General features: G+C 41.8%; 1 protein-coding gene across 2 annotated transcripts in view; it reads left to right on the top strand.

Moving 5' to 3' along the window:
• Nipa1 (NIPA magnesium transporter 1) overlaps positions 1–24,103 on the top strand; it is a 36,589-nt gene extending 12,486 nt beyond the window's left edge. For both annotated transcript variants that reach the window (XM_045145972.1, XM_045145973.1), the window contains exons 2-5: positions 6,105–6,152; positions 8,096–8,186; positions 16,054–16,214; positions 20,781–24,103. In XM_045145972.1, coding sequence (XP_045001907.1) covers positions 6,105–6,152; positions 8,096–8,186; positions 16,054–16,214; positions 20,781–21,292 — 812 coding nt within the window. In that variant the 3' untranslated portion in view covers positions 21,293–24,103. The remainder of the gene's footprint in view (positions 1–6,104; positions 6,153–8,095; positions 8,187–16,053; positions 16,215–20,780) is intronic.
• The last annotated feature ends 510 nt before the right edge of the window (positions 24,104–24,613 follow it).

Raw genomic sequence — 24,613 nt, 5'->3', positions numbered from 1 at the left:
AGGAAAGTCACTTGTAGAGTGGGTCATCCTCAGACTAGTTGTGTTGCCAATCAGTAATCCTCTGACTCTGTGTGATATCAAGACCAAACACTCTATCCAACAAAAGAAAAATGTACACTGTTGACATGGGTATAGAACATTCTCAGAGATAAATCACATAGTGGGACACAAAACAGGCATTGATTAATTGAAAACAAAGTAACTGTTCCCCATTGTAAAGGCTCCACAACTAAACCCAGTTGTGTTAGTCAGCTTTCTGTTACTGTGACAAAATATCTAAGATAATTAACTAAAAAAGGAAAGATGTATTCTGGATGTTCCAGTCTATGGACCTGGGGGGCCAGTATGCTGCTGTTTGGGAGCTTGTGCAAAGCAAACTGCTTATCTCATGGTGGTGGGGAAGTGAAGAAGTTCTCGAGGAAGAGAGGAGATGGGAACTGCATCTCACAATGTCCTAAAAGAGCATTTCTCCCATGACTAGAAGGTGCTAGGCAGTGAGATGAAGACACTAGGCAACACTGCCACTAAGATATATTTCCAGCCCAATTTTCTAGAGATACAGTATTTGTTAGAAAATGTGTAATTTCAACTGCCTGTATTTACAAAAAGGGACATCTTGAGTTAGTAATTTATCACTTCAATGCTAGAATGAAAGGAACAAATGAAACCCAAAGGAAATAATTACAAACACTAGAGTGAAAATAAATGACACAATTAGGAATTCAGAAAATTAACAAGACCAAATATTGGTTCCTTAAAAAGTATTCGTTTTTTTTTTTTTGTTTGTTTGTTTTTTTTTTTTTTTTTGTGTGTGTGTGTGTGTGCATGTGTATGTGTATGGGCACAACAGGGCCTTGTGTCAATGCATGTAAACACCAGATGCTTCTGCTATTTTTTGCATCTGGCTTAAATGGGTGACTTGGAAATGAACCTAGGGGTTAGCAGGTTTTCAGGCAAGCACCTTTCACCACTGAGCCAGTTTCCCAGCTCTGTGTGTGTGTGTGTGTGTGTGTGTGTGTGTGTGTGTGTGTGTGTGTGTACCTGTGGGGGGGGCACTTGCCTGCAGCACCCTGTGGGCTTGCCTGCAGTGGCTGGAGGAAAGCATCAGTGAATGAATCCATCACTTACCCTCCTAGTTTTCCTTGCAGTAGAGTCTCTTACTGATTCTGGAGCTTGCTATTCACAAGTCCCAGTGATGCACTGGCCTCTGCTCCCCACAGGACTGGGGTTACAGGCATGCATGGTCATGTCCAGCAATTTATGTGGGTGATCTCAGGCTCTAATACTTGAGTAGGAAACACCTTTAACAACTGAGCCATCTCTCCAGCCTTAAAGTTGGTTCCCTTAAGAAGGCAACAAACTGGGCTGGAGAGATGGCTCAGTGTTTAAGATGCTTGCCTGCAAAGCAAAAGGACTCAGGTTCAATTCTCCAGGTCCCACATATGGCAGAGGCACATAGTGGCACATGCTTCTGGCGTTCATTTGCAGTCGCTGGAGGCCTTGGCATATCCATTCTCACTCTCTCTCTGTCTCAAATAAGTAAATAAAATAAATGTTAAAAAAAAAAAAGAAAGAAAGCAACAAATTGATAAACCTGGGCTAGAGAGATTGCTCAGCAGTTAAAGACACTTGCTTGCAAAGCGTGGCAGCCTGGGTTTGATTGTCTAGTACCTACCTGTAGCCAGATGCACAAAATGACTCAGCTATCTGGAGTTTATTTGAAGTGGCAGGAGGCCTGGTATACTCACCTTCACTCTCTGTCTGCATCTTTTTGGGGAGGAGGTGCACACCTTTAATCCCGGCACTCAAGTCTGTTTGCATCTTTGTCTGTCTGTCTGTCTCTCTCAAATAAATAAAAATATTTAAAAAAATTGGCAAACCTTTTGCTAGACTGAACAAGCAAAAGTAGACTCTGATTCCTAAAATCGGGAATGAAAAGTAAGACATGTGTTATATTCCCTTAGGACAGTTTCTTTTTTTAATTAATTAATGGTGATGGTTTTTCTGGGAAATTGATCTGCAAAGCTTTTCACACTATGACAGTATTCTAGTCATGGTTCTCATGACATGTCACTCATCACTTTTACATGGGGACATTCTCTTAAAACAACCCCTCTGGTTAGTATTTTCAAGAAATACATTAAGGGTTGGAGAGATGGCTTAGCGGTTAAGTGTTTGCCTGTGAAGCCTAAGGACCCCGGTTCGAGGCTCGGTTCCCCAGGTCCCACGTTAGCCAGATGCACAAGGGGGCGCACGCATCTGGAGTTCGTTTGCAGAGGCTGGAAGCCCTCGCGCGCCCATTCTCTCTCTCTCCCTCTGTCTGTCTTTCTCTCTGTGTCTGTTGCTCTCAAATAAATAAAAATTAAAAAAGAAAATTTTAAAAAAAAGAAATACATTAAGAGCAAGAACAGAAACAGTTATTAATGTTGATTTTGTACTAACAGCTGATCTGCCTGGGCCATTTTTAGGCTTAAACTTTCCAACTCAATTGGACAGGCTATGCCATGTTTGCATTGGACACACTGTCACAGCAACACATACAGGAGCCCTAGCACTGTCAGGCCCTTTTCCTCCGTGGAGCCTGGCAGCAGAGGTAAAGCACATTTCAAGGCCTGGAAACAGTTGCAATTGGCAGGGAGCATAGATGCCCCTCACTGGAGCCTTACCTCAGTGTAGCAGTGATGGGTTAGGGCTGTGACCACACAGGAATGTGTATTCTCAGAGGTATTACTCTCAAGGGTCCCAAGGTCATCTTACCATATATGTTATTACCTGGGAAATGTCAGCTTTGTAGATCCAGAAGATGAGCAGTAAGTTACATTCTTATGAAGCAAAAGTTTTTATCAGTCCTTTGTCTACAGTCATTCATTTTTTTCCCCTTATCCCAGCACTGTCCTCAGTAACAACCTGTGCATCCTATGTGATCTGGTTTCCTGATTCCTTCAATCTGAAATGATTCTTCAGCCTTTATTGTCTTCATGGCCTTGCAAGTTGTAATGGTGCAGGCAGGCCAGTGAATTGAAGACTGTTTCAGCTTGTCTTTGTGTAATGTTTTCTAGTGATTAAATTTAGGTTATACCTTTAGAGGAATTATGGCCAATGGTTGGTGATGGTAACTCTGACCATGTGGTTAAATTGATGTCTGCAAGACTTCCCAAGTATAAAAATAATATTTTGTAGTTAATAATATAAAATAATATAGAGGTTTATCTGTTTTATTATATGAATTTGCCTGATTTATCTTATTTTTATTTTTAGCATATGTTAATTACACATAATAATGGGTTTCATTGTGATATTTTCATACATGTACATAATGTTTTTCAATCACACTGTGTGCGTGTGTCCTAATGAGTTTCACTGGGGTTGTTTACAGGCACATGGGCACTTTACCAGTGGCTACATTCCTGAAGAAAGTCTCTCTCTATCCCCCATCAACCATTAACTGTTAAATTCTCAGGGAGGGGTAGGGCCTCAGGATCACCTCCCCTCTTCATGACAGGATCCTGACAGACCCAATCTTGAACAGATCTTGTGCAAATCATGTATTCTGCGAGTTTAAATCCAGTAGCCATGTCATGGCCAGGTGCTGTGCCAGCATTCCACAACACTCTGTCTTCCAGCTCTTTCTTACATTATTTTCATTCCTTTTTCCACAAGATTCCATGAGCCTTGGAGGGGTCATTGATTTAGATTTTTTTTGTTTGTTTTTGTTTTTTCAAGGTAGGGTCGCACTTGTCAAGGTGGCCTGGTGTCGGGGCTCCTTCCCGCTCAGGTAGTGCCGAGGGAAGGACCAGGCCTGCTGGTTCCTCCCTAGGGGTTGAGGGGACGATGAGCGTCGGACGACTCAGAAACCTCTCCTGGCCACTGGAGAAAAACCACACTGAGTCGGGAGTCTTTTCCATGCAGAAACAACTCGCTTTATTACTCTGAACAGTTGCCTATATCATGTTGGGGATGAAGCAGGGATTTTAGGATGGGGGAAAAGGTAAGGGCCAATAGTAAACTTTAACTATTGAAATGGTAATTACAACTGCCATGCAGAGATAGCAGGCCAGAAGCCATTAGGCGTCTTACTGAGTCATAGCTGGCCAGAGACAGGTCACCAAACTTTAGCTAGACTCAGGAAGTTCCACTAGGCCTCACGCCTGGGCCTTTTAGGGCTCAACAGCCTGGAATTCATTATGTAGTCTCAGGCTGGCCTCAAACTCATAGAGATCCTCCTGCTTCTGCCTCATGAATGCTGGTATTAAAGGTGTGCACCACCATGCCTGGCTGATTTGGATTTTTAAATTTTTAAAATATTATTTATTTATTTACTTTTATGTGTGTGTACACGCATCCACTGAAAATGAATATCTATCCAACTTTACATGGGTGGCTGGGGAATTGAACCCGGGTCAGCAGGCTTTGCGAACAAGTGCCTTTAACTACTGAGTCATTTCCCCAGCCCCTTGATTTAGTTTTTACTGTGATGCTGTCAGTGACATTGTAACTCAACCGTTCCCCTTGCATGGTAATTACTTTTTTTTTTTCCTGGAGATTGTGTCTCCCAGTGTTACACAGGCTGGCCTTGAACTCCTGGTCTCATCTCATTATCCTGTCTCGGTCTCCTGAGTATCATGGATTATAGGCACAAGGTACCATTCCCTGCTCAATCATGGCGTACTGTGTGACGTAGCTGTAACTCTGCTCTCACATTACGCAAACAGGCTCACTGTGTTTCCTTATGCTAAATTACTGTGCTGAACTTCTGAGAATTAAAGCATCCCATTAGAATTAGGTACGTTCATCTACAGTGAAAGCAACTCTTAGTCTAGGAGCATTTTGTTCTGTTTCAAGAAGGACAAACATGTCTGTCCCATAGAGGAACTGTGGGGAAGACTGACAGTCCTACCCTCTACCTGGCCTGTATGAGGGATATGTAAAGATGACAAGAGGATTCAAGGAAACCATGATGTAAAATGTCAGTAGAATGACTGTAAGGATCCTGTGCCCAAATGGTTGGAAAAAGAACCATATCAGATGCCAGGCGTGGTGGCACATACCTTTAATCCTACACTCGGGAGGCAGAGGTAAGAGGATTGCTGTGAATTCAACGCCAGCCTGAGCCTACATAGTGAATTCCAGGTCAGCTTGGGCTATAGCAAGACCCTACCTTGAAAAACAAAACAAAACATAACAAACAAACCAAAAAATCGTATCAGAAGGACTGACTCTCAACATCTCAACATTAGGGAAATTGAGTAATCTGCTTAAGTAGGCAGTCTTAGAGTTAAGTATAAGTCTTTAACCTTTTAAGTAGGAAGCTCTACAATAGTAAAAAATATATAAGTGGGCCAGAGTTAATGTCTGAGAGAGCTGGGCTATAAGGATTGTCTTTCAAGAACAATGTAAAACTCCAGTCTAAAGAATAAGTCTCTGAAGTGACTTATTGAGCCAAAGAAAACCAATTTATAAGGCTTTTGTTTATTCTTTGGGTCAGCCTGCATTGATAAAACAACAACAAAACTTTCTACTTATGGTGTTTTCTATTTAGAGAATAAAGATGACTTAAGGGTTAAATGAACAATAGGACCCTCATTCTTCCAAATTTAGTTTTTACATGTTTTTCTCTCTCTCTTTTTTTTTTTTTTTTTTTTTTTTGAGGTAGGGTCTCACTCTAGCTTAGACTGACCTGAAATTCACTACATAGTTTTAGGGTGGCCTTGAACTCACAGCAATCTTCCTACCTCTGCCTCTTGAGTGTTGGGATTAAAGGTATGTGCCACCATGCCCAGCTAACATGCATTAATTTTTTTTTAATTAAAAAACCTTTTATTTATTAGAGAGAGAGGAAGTAGACACGCCAGGGCCTCTAGCCACTGAAAACGAACTCCATACGCATGTGCCACCATGTATATATGGCTTATGTGGGTTCTGGAGAATTGAACTTGGGTCCTTAGGCTTTGCAGGTAAATGTCTTAACAGGTAAGCCATCTCTCCAGCCCTGCAAGTTTATTTTAATGTGTTGTCATTTGAAGGGTATCATTTTAAATGTCACGCTTGCTGACGTACATAGCTTATAAACCCATTTCCCTGACATTTTTCTCATTCTTTTATAGGTACGTCCTACTTAACAGACATTGTGTGGTGGGCTGGCACAATTGCAAGTAAGTGGCTAGTGGTAAAAAAAAAAAAAAAAAAAAAAAAAGGTATTTTTTTGTTATGAGAGGGAGTGAGAGAGAGAGAGAGAGAATTGGCACTCCAGGGCCTCCAGCCACTGAAATCAAACTCCAGATGCATGTGCCACCTTGTGTGCATGTGCGACATTGTTTTTGAGTCACCTTGTGCAGCTGGCGTACATGGGATCTGGGGAGTAGAACATGGCTCCTTAGGTTTTGCAGGCATGCACCTTAACCACTAGGCAATTTCTCCAGCCCCCAAATGGTTTGTTTTTTTTTTTTTAAAAAAAAAAAAACATTAGCTATTCACCTGTGTAGAGCTGTGGGTGGTGGGATGAGTGTGTTGGAGTAGGATGTTGCTGGTCTGTTCCTAGGCTCTTGAAGGTCCGCTCCATGCTGCTCATCTTTTGCTCCTGAGATTTACCCCTTCCTGCTGTTGGAAGAGAGTAGCTGGGAGAGTGTTGAGTGATGACCTGGGAGAGGGAGGTACAGGCTCTGGTTGTCTACAGTTGACCCTGACTGAGTTTACTTCAGGTCATCCTGCCCTGGATCTAGAGAAATTAAAACAGCTACTGCTTAGCTCGCCTGTAGCTGGGAAGATGGCACTGATGAAATACCGTGTTAGGTTTCCTTGGTTTGTGCAACACAGTTGATTTAGCAAAGGAGAGTATTTTGATTGAAAAAGCATATCAAAGGGCATGTGCTGTAATTTAAAAATAAATAATGACAGTAGAATTCAGAACTCCATTTATGAATTTCAAAAACCTTGTAGCTTATTTGTTGCATAGTGTCTTTTAGGCCAAATATACCCTAGCTAAGACTCATTGTGTTCACTGAGGAGTTCTCTTTAAAGTTCTGTATGGGAAGAGCCCCCTTTGGGTCATATGCAGTCCAGCTTTTCACACTGGAGTAGGCCTTAGGCCACTTGAAGGCAGCTGGGAAGCCCTGCTTGGCTCGTCAGGTAGAGGTTGATTATTGAGTGATTAGTCACGGCCAAATAGAATTTATACACTCTGATGTGCTCCTACACGTGAAGGCCACTAGTGATAATTGTCACTATATAGGAAAGCTAGAATAAAGAATTTTAAGTGTTGGCTCTGTAGAGAAGTGACAGATGTTTGAGTAGGCAGATATACTTGGCTTGATTAAAATAGTATACAACATATAATACCTGTGTCAAAACATCACACGGGACCCTGTGAATATATACAGATTTTATGTTTTAGTTAAAAATAAATCTGAAGCTGGGTGTGGTACCCTGAGACTACATAATTAATTCCAGTTCAACCTGGGCTAGAGTGAGACCCTACCTCAAAAAACCAAAACATAAAAAAAATAAAGAAAAATAAATCTTACAAGAAATAAATGTAAAAGTAGTATTGTACATTAAAACTCAAACATGGGCTGGAGAGATGGTTTAGCAGTTAAGCACTTGCCTGTGAAGCCTAAGGACCCCAGTTCAAGGCTCGATTCCCCAGGACCAACGTTAGCCAGATGCACAAGGGGGCGCACGCGTCTGGAGTTCGTTTGCAGTTGCTGGAGACCCTGGCGCGCCCATTCTATCTCTCTCTCTCTCTCTCTCTCTCTCTCTCTCCCCCCCCCCCACTGCCTCTTTCTGTGTCACTCTCAAATAAATAAAAATAAAAAAACCTCAAACATTAAAAAGACACCAAAACTATTATTAAGAGAGTGGACATATACTCAGTGTCACACTTGCTGTCAGTTACTGCTGCTATCACTGGGCATTTCCATGCAGCTGAACCTGCTGCCCAGACCAGCTCTGCCACGAGGACCCATAAACAGATTTGCTTCCTCACAATAGCAGAAAGGAAGTGGCCCTTTCCCCACAGAGCCTTGCGAAGTCTGCCTCTGACCATGATCAAGGAGTGCTCAGTAATCACAAGTGGTGTCCCTCTGATTCTCTTTGACAGTGGCTGTTGGGCAGATTGGAAACTTCCTGGCTTACACTGCAGTGCCCACTGTTCTGGTGACTCCCCTGGGTGCCCTTGGAGTACCATTTGGGTAAGAGTTTAGATCTGTGTTTGGTATTTAATGTACAGTTTAGATATTTTAAAAAACTTATCATTTTAAATGTTTCTGTTAAAAAACAAAATTGTGCCAGGCATGGTGGTGCACGCCTTTGATCCTAGCACTAGGGAGGCAGAGGTAGGAGGATCACCATGAGTTCAAAGCCACCCTGAGAATACAGAGTTAATTCCAGGTCAGCCTGGACCAGAGTGAGACCCTACCTCGAGGAAAAAAAAAAATTGTAAGGGAAGGTAGGTCTTCTGTGACCCATTCTGTGCTGAGTTTATTCTCTTAAATGATTTCTGTGTATTTCTAAGCTTTCTCTTGGCACTTACTAGAATGAATTTTGAGTTCTAACTGTTCATTGTTGTCAGTGATTCTGATGGTACTCACTCTTCTGGACTGTGTCCTGGAAAACTTCTAGAACCTGAGAGTTTTCCTGACATCGCAGCAGGTTATTCTGAGAACTCGTGAAGCAAATGAGCCATGTTGTGTTTTATTTGGGTGTTTGGTGTCCCTTTCTAGGCTCTTTTACCTCATTCCAGTAAAATCTCACATAATCAGCAACAAATAGGATACCCCAAAGTTTTAGTTTGGTTCAGAGAGAAATGAGGGAATACTTTGTTCTTGTTATAGTTAGGGGTGAGCCATGTGGTGATTTGAATACTCAAGCTGAAGTTTTATGTTTAGACTATCTGCCTTCACTAAGGATCAAGAACTCTTAAGGGCCGAGCATATGAGCAGGCTTATTATCAGCTTACCTAGACTTGGGAAAGTTGGGGAAGAGTGAGGATTTGAGGGCTTTATGTTGTCAAAAGTCAGTGAAGCTACTCTTTATGAACTTGATGCCTTAGTCATTTTCTGTTGCTGTAACAAAATGACTAAGGCTGGATAATTTTTATTTATTATTATTATTATTGTTTGGGTTTTTGAGGTAGGGTCTTACTTTAGCTCAGGCTGACCTGGAATTCACTATGTAGTCTCAGGGTGACCTCGAACTTAGCTATCCTTCTACCTCTGCCACTCAAGTGCTGGGATTAAAGGCATGCGCCACCATGCCCAGCGTGACTGGGTAATTTTTAAAGAAAAACTATTTATTTTGGCTTATGGTTTGGGAAACTGCAAAATCCAAGATTGGCCCTATTGAAAATGTTTTAATGGGCTGGAAACATGGCTCAGTAGTTAAAGGTGCTTGCTTGCAAAGCCTGTTTACCTAGGCTTGAGTTCCCAGTACCCATGTAAAGCCAGACATGCAGAGGGTCCTGGTGCACTCATATTCACTTTCTCTCTTACGCGCGCGCACACACACACACACACACACACACACACACACACACACACACATTTTGTTTTATTGAAAATTTTATACATGTATTTAGTGCATTTTGATCACATTACCTTTGTTCCCTTCTCATTCTCCTTGCTCCCAGTAAGCCCCTTGTAGCAGTTACTTTCCTGTTACAGGGACAAACACCCAAACAGCATCAGCTGAAGGGAAGACAGCATTTATTTTGCTTATAGTCTCCAGGGCATGACAGAGAAGAGGCTGTGTATCAGACCTTGTCACATCAGCTGGGAGGTAGAAATATGAGTGAGCAAGCTATATCCTGTAAGATTGCACAAAACCTTACAGCTGGCCCCAGTGGCACACCTCCTCCAGCAAAGTTCCATCTCCCAAACTGCCACCAATTGAAGACCATGTTTTCAAAGTACATGGGGGACATTTCGCATTTAAACCACCATGCACCTTTTTCTTCCCAACTAGTCCCACTTGTACTTTGATGTGTTTTTAAAAAAATATTTATTTATTTATAAGAGGAAGAGAGAGAGAGAGAGAGAGAGAGAGAGAGACAGACAGACAGAATGAATGGGCATGCCAGGTCCTCTAGCCAATGCAAACAGAACTGTATACACATGTGTCACCATTTGCATACAGCTTATGTGGGTACTGGGAAATCAAACTTGAGTCCTTAGGTTTTGCAGGTAAGTACCTTAACCGCTAAGCTCCTGATGTCTTTTTTTTAAAGTCTTTTAAAATTTATTATCAAAATAAAAATCACTATATTACATTTCTGGACATGAAACACATTTTTAGAAATTCTACAATTTCAAAAGTAGTTTGTTGGAAAGTGGAAAAACTAGGATTTTGAACTACTAAAACAACAATTAAAGGGAACAGAAGCCAGGTGCTATGATGCACATCTGCATTCAAGAGGCAGAAGGATGACAAGAAGTTCTAAAACAATCTGTCCTACATAGTGAGTTGTAAGCCATCCAGGGCTACCTACCAAGACCCTGTCTCAGAAGACAGAGACATTCTTTATTTTTTGAAAGGGCCAGAGAGATGGCTCAGCCATTAAGGCACTTACCTGCAAAGCCTAACAACCTGGGTTCAGTTCCCCAATACCCGAAGAAAACCAGATACACAAAATAGCACATGCATCTGGAGTCTGTTTTTAGGGGCAAGAGTCCCTGGTATGCCCATTCTCTCTGTCTCTCTTCTCTCTGCTTGCAAATAAATAAATAAATATATAATATTTTAACCCTGATGTTTTTTTTAAAATAAAATTTATTTCTAGATAAACTTGATCATATTTTCTTTTCATTATCTTCTCTTGTTCCTTGCCTCCTCCTCCTGAACCTCTTTTTGCAAATTGTCCCATCTTTCCTTTGATTTTTTTTTTTTTTACATGTATGGCCCACTGAGTCTAATTAGGGTTACTTGCATGAGAATGGGAAACTTCTTGTTGGCTATACCAGTGAAAATATCTTCTCCTCCCTCTGCAACCAGTAGTTCTTCAGGGAGGGATGAGGTCCCCATGCTCTCCAGTCCATTCCATGATGGAATATTGACATGCTCCATCTTAGGCAGGTAGACAAGGACAGCCACTGTGAGCTCATGAATACAATGACCATACCATATCTAGAAGACATCGCTCCACAGCATTCCTCCCCATTCTCTGACTTGCATAGTATTCCCACCCCCCCTTCTGCAATGTTTCCTGAGCCATAGAGGGGATAATATAGATGTTCCATTTAGTGGCGAGCCACTGAGTCACTTTTTCAGCACTTTCATGTATTTTGAGTCTCCCCAGTAGTCACCATCCATTGTAAAAAGCATTTATGGTCATAAGCATAGGTATTTAGAGGGCAGTTTTATGGGTACAATATCTCATTTAGATTGAAAAAACAATAGTAGTTTTCTTCCTGGGGACAATAATTTCTCTAGCCACAAGATTTTTGACTAGATTTTCAGTTCCAGGTATAAATTCCCTTCTGTAGAGTGGGCTTTAAATTCAGTCAGAAAGCAGTTGGTTATCCCTATGACAGTCAAGACACTATTGCATCAGTGAGCATATCTTGTCTGGCCAGTTGGTTGTTGTATCTGTTACCTTTCTGTTGTTTAGATAAAATACCTGACAAGAAGCTGGGTGTGGTGGTCCACGCCTTTAATCCCAGCACTAGGGAGGCAGAGGTGGGAGAATTGCTGTGAGTTTGAGGCCACCCTGAGACTATATAGTGAATTCCAGGTCAGCCTGGGCTAGAGCGAGACCCTACCTTGAAAAACAAAAAACAAAAACAAAAACAAATAAACCTGGCCAAAAAATTCAGCTTATTTATTCAGTTTGTGGCTCCAGGTTACTGTTCATCATTGTTGGGAATGTAAGATGGCAGGTGCTTGAAGGAGGTCTGCAGTATGGAAGCAGAAAGCAACAAATACTTATACAGCTCAGCCTTTTTTTGGGGGGGGCGTTTAAGATGGGGTCTCACTCTAGCCCAGGCTGACCTGGAATTCACTATAGTCAGGGTGGCCTTGAACTCATGGCAGTCATCCTACCTCTGCCTTCCAAGTGCTGGAATTAAAGGCGTGCACCACCACACCCAGCTTGATTTCGTTTTTAATTTTATTTTATTACAGACATACTTAGTATGGATACATCATGTGTTGGTACCATCCTTTCCCTCGTCCCTGCCATTCTGATGGGGATCCTCCTCATTGGGGTTGCAGGTATTCCCTATGGGTTTGTGGGTTATGTGTTGTGAGAGCAGCAGTCAGTTACTGGGGACAGGCAGTGCCTCTGAGCATGGTGTCCCATCCAGTGGTCCTCCTCTTCTGCCCCCTCACCCACAAAATTCCCTGGGTGTATTTTAAGTCTACTTCAGTGATGGATTTCTTTTCTTACCTTTGTTTTTGAGGTAGGGTCTCATTCTAGCCCAGACTGACCTGGGATTCACTATGTAGTCTTAGGCTGGCTTTGATCTCCCAAGTGCTGGGATTAAAGGTGTGTGCCACCCACACATGGCTTCTTTTTTACCTTTCAAAATTTTGAGTTTTTAAAATATTTTTATTTCTTTGAGGGGGGAGGGAGACTCAGATAGAGGCAGAAAGAGAGAGAGAGAAGAGGGAGAGAGAGAGAGAATGGGTGTGCCAGGACCTCTGGCCACTGCAAATGAACTCTAGAAGCATGGGTCACATTGTGCAACTGGTTTACATGAGTCCTAGGGAATCAAACCAGGGTCCTTAGGCTTTGCAGGCAAGTGTCTTAACCACTAAGCAATCTCTCCAGCCCATTTCTTTTTTTATTCTTTAAAAAAATTTTTTTTTGTTAAAGATTTATTTATTGAAAAGAAAAAGATTTATTTATTTGAGACAGAGAGAGGGGGAGAGAAAGAGACATAGAGAGAATGGGCACACAAGGGCCTCTAACCACTGCAAACTAATTGCAGAAGTATGTGCCACCATGTGCATCTGGCATATGTGGGACATGGAGAATTGAACCCAGGTCTTTAGGCTTTGCAGGCATGCACTTTAACCACTAAGCCAACTCTCTAGCCATCTTTAAAATTTTTTAATGTACAGGGTAATTATTTTTTTAAGTCAGACTCTTATTATTGACAACTTCCATAGAGACAATAAACCATGATCAGAGTAATTGTTTTCATTATGAAATTCTCATAATTGTGTCACTATACTTTGTTATCATTCTGCCCCCTTCACCACTGTCTTCCCTATTCTATTTTCCTTGCCTTTTAAATTTTTTTTTTTTTTTTTGAGGTAGGGTCTCACTCTAGCCCAGGCTGACCTGGAATTCACTATGTAGTCAGGGTGGCATTGAACTTAACAGTGATCCTCCTACCTCTGCCTCCCAAGTGCTGGGATTAAAGGTGTGCGCCACCATGCCTGGCTCCTTGCCTTTTTTTAAAAAAAAAATTATTTGCAAGCTCAGAGAGAGAGATAGGTAAGAGAAACAGACAGAGAGAGAATAGGTGCACCAGGCCCTCCAGTTACTGCAAACGAACTCCAGATATGTGCATCCCCTTGTGCTTCTGGCTAACGTGGGTCCTGGGGAATTAAGCCTCGAACCGGGGTCCTCAGACTTCACAGGCAAGTACTTAACTGCTAAGTCATATCTCCAGTCCTCCTTGCCTTTATTTTAAAAGGAACTACTTTAAAAAATATTTTAATATTTATTTATTTATTTGACCAGGGAAGGGGGGAGAAAAAGAGGGAAGGAGAGAAGGAGGGAAAGAGAGAGACAGAGAGAGGGAGGGAGAGAATGGATGCACCAAGGCCTGTAGCCATTGCAAATGAACTCGAGGCACTGCTTTGTGCATCTGGCTTATGTGGGTCCTGGAGAATTGAACCTGGGTCCTTTGGCCATTCAGGCAAAGGCCTTATCAGCTAAGTCATCTCTCCAGCCCAGGAACCACTTTTATTATGGGGGGTGGGTGGGAAGAGGCAGGGAGGGAGAGAGATAGGCAAATAGAAAGAATGGGCATGGAAGGGTCTCTAGCCACTGCAAACAAACTCCAGAAGCATGCACTATCCTGTACATCTGGCTTTATGTGGGTGCTGGGGAACTGAACCTGGGTCCTTAGGCTTTGCAGGCAAGTGCCGTAACTGCTAAACCACCTCTTCAGCCCCTTCCTTGCCTTTTCCTGGTCCTCCTACTCCCCACAAATAGTTCCTTCTTCTGCTTTCTTGTCACACAGATTCTGTTACTTTCTCTTGGTTTGCCACCTCATTCATTTCCTCTCTGTTGCTTTCCCCTTTACTCTTTGTTCCTATGTACTAGGTATGTATGTATTTAAATATAGATTCTACATAGGAAATAAAATATGCCATATCAGTTACTTTTCTCATTGCTGTAACAAAATACTTGACAGAAACAAACTAAAGGGAGGACTTATTTTGGCTTACTTTGAGAGGGTAAGTGCACAGTGGTGGAGAGGGTCATGGGGTTGGAATCATGAGACCACTTGCTCACATATGAGTGGACTGGGAAACAGAGGTAGATCCTTGTTCTCAACTTTTTGCCTTCTCTCTTTTTATTCATTCTGGTACTCCAGCTATGGGATAGTACCTTGATTATTCAGGGCAGGTCTCCTTTCAGTTAATTCTCTCTGGAAATGCCCTCAAAAACACACCGAAAGGTGTACATTACTAGTACTCTAGATCTTTCTTAATCCTATGAAGTTGAGTATTAAAATTAATCATCACACATGGTATATGACTTTCTGTGTGTCTCTTATTTTTTTGAATTTTATTTATTTTTTGGTTTTTTGAGGTAGGGTCTCACTCTAGCCCAGGCTGACCTGGAACTCACTATGTAGTCTCAGAGTGGCCTCGAACTCACAGTGATTCTCCCACCTCTGCCTTCCGAGTGCTGGGATTAATTATTTGTTGTGTTTTTTTTTTAATTTTTTTATTCACAACCTCCATGATTGTAAACAATATTTCATGGTAATTCCCTCCCTCCCTCCACTTTCCCCTTTGAAACTACATTCTCCATCATATGCCCTCCCCCTCTCAATCAGTCTCTCTTTTATTTTTGATGTCATGATCTTTTCCTCCTATTATGATGGTCTTGTGTAGGTAGTGTCAGGCACTGTGAGGTCATGGATATCCAGGCCCTTTTGTGTCTGGAGGAGCATGTTGTAAGGAGTCCTACCCTTCCTTTAGCTCTTACATTCTTTCCACCACCTTTTCCTCAATAGACCCTGAAGGTGTGACAGAGATATTTCAGTGCTGAGCACTCCTGTCACTTCTTTCCAGCACCAAGATGCCTTCTGTGTCTCTCTTATTTTGATGAATATAAGATTTCTAGTTCTGTCCAGTTTTCTGTAAATGTTGTAATTTCATTCTATACAGCTAAATAAAATTCCATTAAGTATTTGTTTTTTGTATATGCATTTGTTTTGTTTACTTCCATAAACATGGAAGAAATACTTTATTTTTGGTCAATCATAAGACTTTTTCTTTGATGTATTTCCTGTTTATGAGGTAGTATCAAGTTGTATGAGTTAAAATGTCACTAGCTACATACATGGAAATGGTATTAAAATCCAACTTGTATTGAAATAACTTTAATAATTCCTAATATAGGCATTCATTATTTTTCTATTTTTAAAAAATTATTTATTTGAGAGCAACAGACAGAGAGAGAAAGAGGCAGATAGAGAGAGAGAGACAGAGATTGAACACACCAGGGTCTCCAGCCACTGCAAGTGAACTCCAGACACATACACCCCCTTGTGCATCGCCTAACGTTGGTCCTGGGGAATCGAGCCTCAAACCGGGGTCCTTAGGCTTCACAGGCAAGCGCTTAACTGCTAAGCCATCTCTCCAGCCCTATTTTTCTATTTTTAAAAGCTGAGTGATTTGCTGGGGATAGGTATTGCTTGTGCAGGACGCTGGCTTAATTTGTGACACCAACAGACAATACCTAGAAAAACTCAATGTAACATAATTTCAGTTATAAAGGAAATTTGGGTCTTTTATATAAAAGTAAATTTAATTAGTAGAAACATGTCATATGGTTTGATTTAAACTATAATGATTTTTTTTGTTTAATTGAAGGTCCATTTTAGCTTCTTATCTTCTGAAGGAAAAGCTCAACATCTTGGGCAAGTTGGGGTGTCTGCTAAGCTGTGCAGGCTCTGTCGTGCTGATTATCCACTCCCCAAAGTCTGAGAGTGTGACAACTCAGGCCGAACTGGAGGAGAAGCTGACCAATCCAGGTAACACCTTCCTAGCAGGGCTGCCAAGTCAGTTTGGCCAGGAAGTGTAGACATTTTTTATTCCCCACTCCAAGCTAACACTTCTTGGCAGGGCAGGTGCACAAGGTTCACCCAGGTCTGCATTCCTTATCCAGTCTGTATGTGAGTGTACACCTTGACCACCGAGAGAGGAACCATAGAAAGAGGAGCTCATACTGCTACCACCTCAGCACTCCTCCCAGGGGCTTCCTCCATGCTTCCAGTACCCTGGCATTTTCCTGAGTCACTTCCTGCCCCTGGAAGTCTCTCCCTTCCTCTGGATTCTCTTCTCCACACTCCTTGCAACCTCACCTGTGTGGCCTGCTCCTCCTTCTGGCTCCTTCTGTGTCTCGAAGTCCCCTGTGGTGCTCTCTCTTCATTATCCATTTCTTGGGCTACATGTCTCTCCCTGTACACCCTTCCTACTGCCTCTACTGGTGGGGTGCCTATCATTTCTGTTCTGTTTCCTCCTAGGCCGCTGGTGAAGAGACATTTTGAGAGCAGAAACCTAGGGGAAGAGAAGTTGACATGTAATCCTTTCTTATTTTGGAGGGAGGGCAAATGCAATGAAAAATAGCATTCTGTAATTATAATTCTTCTAAAGTAGAGATTTCCTCTGAATTATTTCAGTTATATCATCCTGCTTATCAAGTGTTTTCCAAAGTTGCCTTCACACAATTCTCACACAATTTTGTATTTCTCAATTTAGCAGTGGTGAACATAGAAATAGAAATATTGATAATGAATCCATAGTGGATTAGCCAAGGCTATATCTCCTTGTAGCATTTTTTAAAATTTATTTGAGTGTTGTGTGTGTATATGGGTGCTCCAAGCTTCTTGCTGCTTGGGTAGCTTAGGAATCGAACCTTGGTTGAAGACTTTGCCAACAAGTACCTTTAACCACTGGCCATCTTTCTAGTTCCCTTCTTGTGTTATTTTATCCTTATAAACACTTTACATTGTGATAGCCTCTCCTATAAAAGCCAAAGTAATTATGATACTATAAACTATCACTACAGATCCATGAATGATCTAACTAAACATGAGATTCCTGAATGAGAATGGGTGTGCCAGGGTCTCCAGCCATTGCAGACAAATTCCAGATGCATTCACCACTTTGTGCATATGGCTTTACATGGATACTAGGAATCCAACTCAGGTCATTAGGCTTTGCAGGCAAGCACCTTAACCATTGAGATATCTCTCCAGCCCCTACATTTACTTTTTTAAAATATTTACTTTTTGATAAGTATGGATGACACTAATATACTCAGGTTCTAACTTATTTATGCATTTGTCATTTGTAAATATGTAAAATTATAAATCACATATGTAATTTTTTTTTTTTTTGGTTTTTCAAAGTAGGGTTTCACTCTAGCTCAGGCTGACCTGAAATTCATTATGTAGTCTCAGAGTGGTCTCGAACTCATGGTGATCCTCCTACCTCTGCCTCCCGAGTGCTGGGATTAAAGGTGTGTGCCACCATACCGGGCACATATGTAATTTAAATACAATCTAAATAGCTCCCCAATTAGTATGGAGACATGATATCAAAAAGGGATTTATTGGGCTTGAGAGATGGTTCAGTGGTTAAGGCACTTGCCTGCAAAGCCTAAAGACCCAGGTTTGAGTCCCCATTACCCATGTAAGCCAGATGCACAAGGTGGCTCATGTGTTCATTTGTAGTGGCTGGAAGCCCTGGTATGCCCATTATCTCTCACTCTCTCTCTGCCTCGTTTGTTCTCTTTGTCAAATAAATAATAATTTTTTTAAAAGGCCTTCCTTCCTTCCTTCCTTCCTTCCTTCCTTCCTTCCTTCCTTCCTTCCTTCCTTCCTTCCTTTCTTTCTTTCTTTCTTTCTTTCTTTTTTTCGAGGTAGGATCTCACTCTAGCCCAGGCTGACCTGGAATTCAGTGTGTAGTCTCAGGTGGCCTCAAACTCACATAGATTCTCCTACCTCTGCCTCCCAAGTGCTGGGATTAAATGCATACGCCACCATGCCCAGTGGGTTTTGCTTTTCTTTTTTAATCTTTATTTATTTATTTGTAAGCAGAGAGAGAGACAGAGAATGGGTGCACTAGAGCCTGCAGCCCATGCAAACGAACTCCAGATGCATGCGCCACTTTGTACATCTGGCTTACATGGGTACTCGGGAATCCAGCTCCTATGTTAGGCTTTTCAGGCAAGTGCCTTAACCACTGAGCCATTTATCCAGCCTTGTTTTTCTTTTAGACATGAAAAAAATTAATGCAGAATTTCATATAAAATGGAATCATCCTAGGCACTTAGAAATGTTTTCTCTCTCTCTCTCTCTCTCTCTCTCTCTCTCTCTCTCTCTCTCTCTCTTTGAGGTTGAATCTTGCTCTAGCCAAACTGACGTGGAATTCACTACTATGTTGTCTCAGGGTGGCCATAAACTCATGGTAATCCTCCTACCTCTGCCTCCTAAGTGCTGGGATTAAAGGCATGTGCCACCATGCCAGGCAATGTTTTCTTTTCTCTTACCATGTATGTATCTCTCTTTTCTCTCCTTTCTTCCCTTTCCTTCTCTCTTCTGTCTTTTCCTGTGCAAAAATGGTTCCTTAAGAGTGGATAATGATGAAAAAAATTCAAAAGCACAGACTGAAGAGTCACAAAACTGAGCTTTGTGACCACACAGCACAGTTAATGTCTACTATAATTATAAAAAGAAAGAAAGGAAGGAAGGAAGGAAGGAAGGAAGGAAGGAAGGAAGGAAGGAAGGAAGGAAGGAAGGAAGGAAGGGAAAAGAAAAGAAAAAGAGAAATTGGGCTGGAGAGATGGCTTAGCAGTTAAGTGTTTGCCTGTGAAGCCTAAGGACCCTGGTTCGAAGCTTGATTCCCCAGGACCCACTTTAGCCAGTTGCACAAGGGGGTGCATGCATCTGGAATTCGTTTGCAGTGGCTGGAGGCCCTGGCACGCCCATTTTCTCTCTCTCTCTCTCTCTCTCCCTCTCTCTCTCGATCTGCCTTTCTCGCTCTGTCTGTCGCTCTCAAATAAATAAATAAATAATGAACAAGAAAGAGAAATTAAGGCCAAGCACATGAAAATAGAGGGGTTTTCCTGGATGCAGATTTTTCCTTTGCACATACAGCTTCTGAGATGCTCTCCCCGTGCCCCCTGAAGCTGGTGTGCTTTCTCCTATCTTTCCTCCACCTCACCAGACACTGCCTTGCTTTTTTCTACCTGCCCCTCTACACTTGTGCCTCTGGCTGACACTTCTTGCTACCCTCAACTTCCTTTATCCCCCTACCTGCCATCTCAGCCTTCTTGATTCCTAGGGCCCTTCTCAAATGTACTCTCATTTTGTCCCTCCAGCTTTAAGATCCTTCCCATGAGAGAGCCAGGCCACTCCACATTACACACTGCTACTGTTTCTGAATCTGTGGCTACTCACCTGCATTCAGACTAGATTGCCTCTGGCGATCCACCTGTATTCCCAGGCCTGCCCTGCAGTTTGTTGGCTTGTACCATCTTTCTGCCCTCCATGCCCCTTTACTAGACTGTAGGTCAGGCTCTCAGGTGGCTTTCTGCTGTCCTTCTATGGACCCTTACTGGACGTTTTCCCGAGTCTGCTCCCAGTACAGGACTCTGTAGTTCCCTTCTCTCCCTTCTGAGGTGCAGGGCTCTCATCGTCCACTTGCTTGTTTGCATATCTAGCCCTGTGAAGTACAACACCCACTGTACAAACTGCAAATTAAACTCTTGTGAAATACAGCCATGTACACATAATTTCAGAGCCACCAATATAATGTCTAACTGTGACATAAAGATGTTAACAGGATGCTATCTTATGTAAATGCTTAGATACAGCTATGGTTTGAGGCAGACTAGTGTTGGCAGAACCTACACAATGTGGAGGCAGAGGGCCGAGGATTTGGCAGGTGTGGATACAGGGTATTGTGTTACTGACTCACTGGGACTTGGTATCAGCAGTATGAGCCTGAGATAAGAGAAAACTCTTGAAGTTTCCATCAAAGAATGATCATCCCTCTTACCTGGCTGTTACATTTCCAGAGAATTCAATGTATATGAAATCCACCCAAACATTATGTTGTCATAAACAGATATTTCACGTCCAAACCCAAAGAGACATTCAGAAGGGTTAAGGATAATTTATGGTTGTGTTTGCTGTCTGCACATCTGCCTGCCCAAGGTATGCAGGCCCTAATGATTGCAATGGTTTTACTCACTGGACCTCTGGAAGGGCAGTGTGGAGGCAGTGAGACCTCGGATGGTGAAGGGCAGGAAGAATAGATTCCTTGGCCCAGGCATTCCTAAAAAGGTAACAATTCTTGTGGCCCTTGTTGTCTCCATATATTTGGATGGTAAAAATTGTGATGGAAATAGCCTTTGTGGAATGGGGTCAGTGGATCTAATAAACTCAAGCTAGTACCCTGGGCGTCTGCCTGTGCTCCCTCGGCTTGTCCTTCCCACGACTGAGAGGGTGGCTGGTGGGGTGCCGGCGCTGGCTCCGTCCTGCCCTTCAAGCAGGGCTTGCTCTAGTCATGGTGTGCTGTCTGCCTTGCAGTGTTCGTGGGCTACCTGTGCATTGTGCTGCTCATGTTGCTGCTGCTCATCTTCTGGATTGCACCGGCCCATGGGCCCACCAACATCATGGTCTACATCAGCATCTGCTCTCTGCTGGGGAGTTTCACCGTGCCCTCCACCAAGGGCATTGGGCTGGCAGCCCAAGACATCCTGCACAATAATCCATCCAGTCAGAGAGCCCTCTGCCTGTGCCTGGTGCTCCTGGCTGTGCTGGGCTGCAGCATCATTGTCCAGTTCAGGTACATCAACAAGGCCCTGGAGTGCTTCGACTCCTCCGTGTTCGGGGCCATCTACTATGTGGTGTTCACCACACTGGTCCTACTGGCCTCAGCTATCCTCTTCCGGGAATGGAGCAACGTGGGCCTGGTGGACTTCTTGGGCATGGCCTGTGGATTCACAACCGTTTCTGTGGGAATTGTACTTATACAGGTGTTCAAAGAGTTCAACTTCAACCTTGGAGAGATGAACAAATCCAATATGAAAACAGACTAGGATGCAATCAAGGATTGGGGGCTGAGGAACAGGCTTTGGGAGGGTCTCTGGTTCTGAATAGATGTGGAGTAGAGGAGGCCCTCAGTCCCTGGTGTGAGTTGCTTGTGTACTAATGGATGCTCTAGTGGACAGTGGGGAGCCTGTCTTTGGCACCAGGGTATAGCCCAGACCTCTGTAGCTCAAAGCTCCCAACAGTTGGCTGGGTATCATCTCTCTCTGACCAGACAAATCCCATTTTCATTTCCATTAACCTAGAAGCTTTCATGACTACTCTTTTAAAACATTTTAACATGATTTAATCAGAATGTAAGGATCAGCTCTTTCTGGTTAGTCTTACAGGGGAGCAAATATTTTTACTTTGAAGGTTACTTTGGAAGTGGAAGAAATTGTTTGCAATCTGGTTCTGTATAGTATGTGTGACTGAATTTGTGTTTGTGTTAAGCATGTATAACATCCAGGTACCTCATTTAAATAAGAGGTATATGCATTGATTTTTCTTTGTTCCTCTAACAAATGGAGTACTCCCCCACACCCACCCTAAGACATTTTAATAGCAAGTAGAGAGAGAAGAGTAAGTGAATGTGATGCATTGTCCCATTGGCAGGACTTTTCAATAGCGCAAATCAATTTCAGTGCCTTTATCACTTGAATTACTCACTTAATTTGACTATTACTGTGTATATGTTCAATGTTCAAATTACAAATATGTAAAGTAGTTAGAAATAATAGTATATTTATTGGAAGGTAGTCAAAACTACCTAACACAATAGAGCAAACTGACCCATATGTATGTAGCTGTTGTCCAATAAAGACCACTGATTAAATAGCATGAGATATTTTATTTGCATTTAACTTATGTAACTTGGATCCACTATAAAAAACATCCACATTGTTTTAGGAAGCATTTGTGGCCATTCAGAAGAAATAAACTTGAACTTGACAATATGGCTGTGAAATGTGACTACTGTCTAGTAGCACATCCACTGAGTACACTTTAATACAGGAACAAGGCAAAGCACACAGCTGAGCTTAGCTCCTACAAAACAGAATCCACATAGCTTTTAAAGGGAAGAAAACAATTTAGCCCTCTCATTTTAAATGGTAGAGCCTTCTAAAGTTCCTTATTCAACCTCTTACTAAACCTCATTAGCATGTACAAAGCCCTGAGTTTGCTCCCCAGCATCAAAAAACAAACTACAAAACAAACCTCTTCCTAATGTAAAACTTCCATTAATCATTTTAGTATTTTGGACCACAGATTATTCTTCTGTGCAAGAGAACCTTCCACATATATTAAATTAGAGCAATACATGAAGGGTTAGAAATATTTTATCATGACATTGCACATTTCACATGAACTGTTTTATCTAAATAGAGGGGCCATGCCAACGGGAAAAATGGGGTTGGGAGAAGAAGATTAGGTGAGGTAGAATGCACAATTTAATAATACCCAATTAAAGTTTCTCACTCTTCAGGCAAGCGCCTTAACTGTTGAGCCATCTCTTCAGCCCCAAAATTTCTTATTTTTCTTGGTAAAAAGAACATTTCTAAAGTAAAGACCCAAGGAATAGTTCAATAAACTTGAACAAAGAGGCTAAATGAAACTATTCTAGTTTAACATAAAGGAAGCTGGTTTTCTGGTGGCCTTACTCATGGCTCAGATTTTATGAAATGAAGATATATGTATATATTGATCATGGTTTATCAGATTTATGAAGAGCAACAAAATAATTTAAAAACTTTATATTACGTGGTAGTTAGTGAATACTCAAAACATTCACTTTTAAAAATCAGTATTAATAGAAATACAGGCCTTAATTTATTGAATTTAACATAACTGAAAGTGTTAAGTAGCAGAAATAATGTAGTTTTTGGTATAAAGTTTTCTGAGGTGAAGTGTTGGAGAAAGAAAGTAGCTATGTCAGTATAATGAAAGCATATGTGAAAATTACATTTCTTTTACTGCAGCTTACATGTGAAGATTAGTTTAAATGCTTTTTCTTTTTTTGTTTTTGATTTTCAAGGTAGGGTTTCACTCTAGCCTAGGCTGACTAGGAAGTCATTGTGTAGTCTCAGGGTGGCCTCAAGCTCACAGCCATCCTCCTACCTCTGCCTCCCTGAGTGCTGGGATTAAAGGTGTGCGCCACCGCACCCAGCGTCTAAATGCATCTTTTGTTGTACTTTACATTTTAAACCCACAGTTATACCATGAATATTCAGAGAGGATAGTTTGTATTCTCTTTTTTTTTTTTTTATTTTTCAGACTGAAACAATATGTCATGGTACTAATAGCTCTTCTCTTTCTGTGGTGACTGGTCCTGGAAGAGTCAGAATCTCCCAGGTCAGCAGGCTGACTCAGTGGGATACAGGCTTTTGTTCCAAAGGAACAAAAATTTTGTCATTCATTGTTTTTCAAGCCTGATAGTGAGCTCCAAGTAATTGTCATAACTAGGATCTAATGGCCTCATTTTCACATGTAACATAGAGCAGTTTAGATTTAATGAATTTTTATAAATTGAGTTTTTCATAATTCATTTGGAAATGCAAAGGAAAGAAATATCTCAAAGAGCTTGGGGGAGGTCCTAGAAAACAAATGGATCACTTATTGGTCTTTCCAACAGTAAATGAATAAGAAACATTTTCACTATTATTATTAGTAGTAGTAGTAGTATTTGCAATGCTGGGGATGGAACCCAGAGCCTGGGGCATGCCAGGCCAGGGCTCTTCTGCTGAGCCTCCCTTGCAACCTCATTGTGTTATTCTTTGGATTTTATCTATGAAAAAAAAAAAAAAAGAATGAATGAATTCCTACAGCATACTTGTGTTCAAGTCCCTAAAATCAAAGTGTTTTGGTGATAATCTACAGAATTGGTCTTGGTAGACAGCTAGGCCGGTTCTCTCCTCTCCTACATGGACAGTGCCTTTTCCTAATCTTAATTTTTGCATCTGGAAAGATCATTTCCTGTTCTGAGCACAGGTCAAGGCAGAATCAATTAAGGATTCTAATGTGAAACCATCCTCAGAATACCGTGGGAGCATTTTGCTGATCTGTTGGCACTGTGGCTTGTGGAGCTTCTGGAGAGGAAAGGCGTGACCACCCATGCTGGGACTGCTGGGGAAGGACAACGTCTGCCCATCACTCAGTCACCGAGGTCTTTCCAACTAAAATGTTGGTGAAATTACTTTGCTATCGTTTGTTTAGAAATAAGAAATATTCTTTCAGTTCCTGTTGTTCAAACAAAGTTGCTATGTTTTAAGTATATCCAGAAGTTCATCCAGCATAATATATTGATCTTTGTCCTTCACTGAGCTTCATGTCTG

The sequence above is a fragment of the Jaculus jaculus genome, chromosome 3 (genome assembly GCF_020740685.1).
Source record: "Jaculus jaculus isolate mJacJac1 chromosome 3, mJacJac1.mat.Y.cur, whole genome shotgun sequence".
NCBI classification, from domain to species: Eukaryota; Metazoa; Chordata; class Mammalia; order Rodentia; family Dipodidae; genus Jaculus; species Jaculus jaculus.
This window is presented reverse-complemented; position numbering and strand designations above follow the sequence as displayed.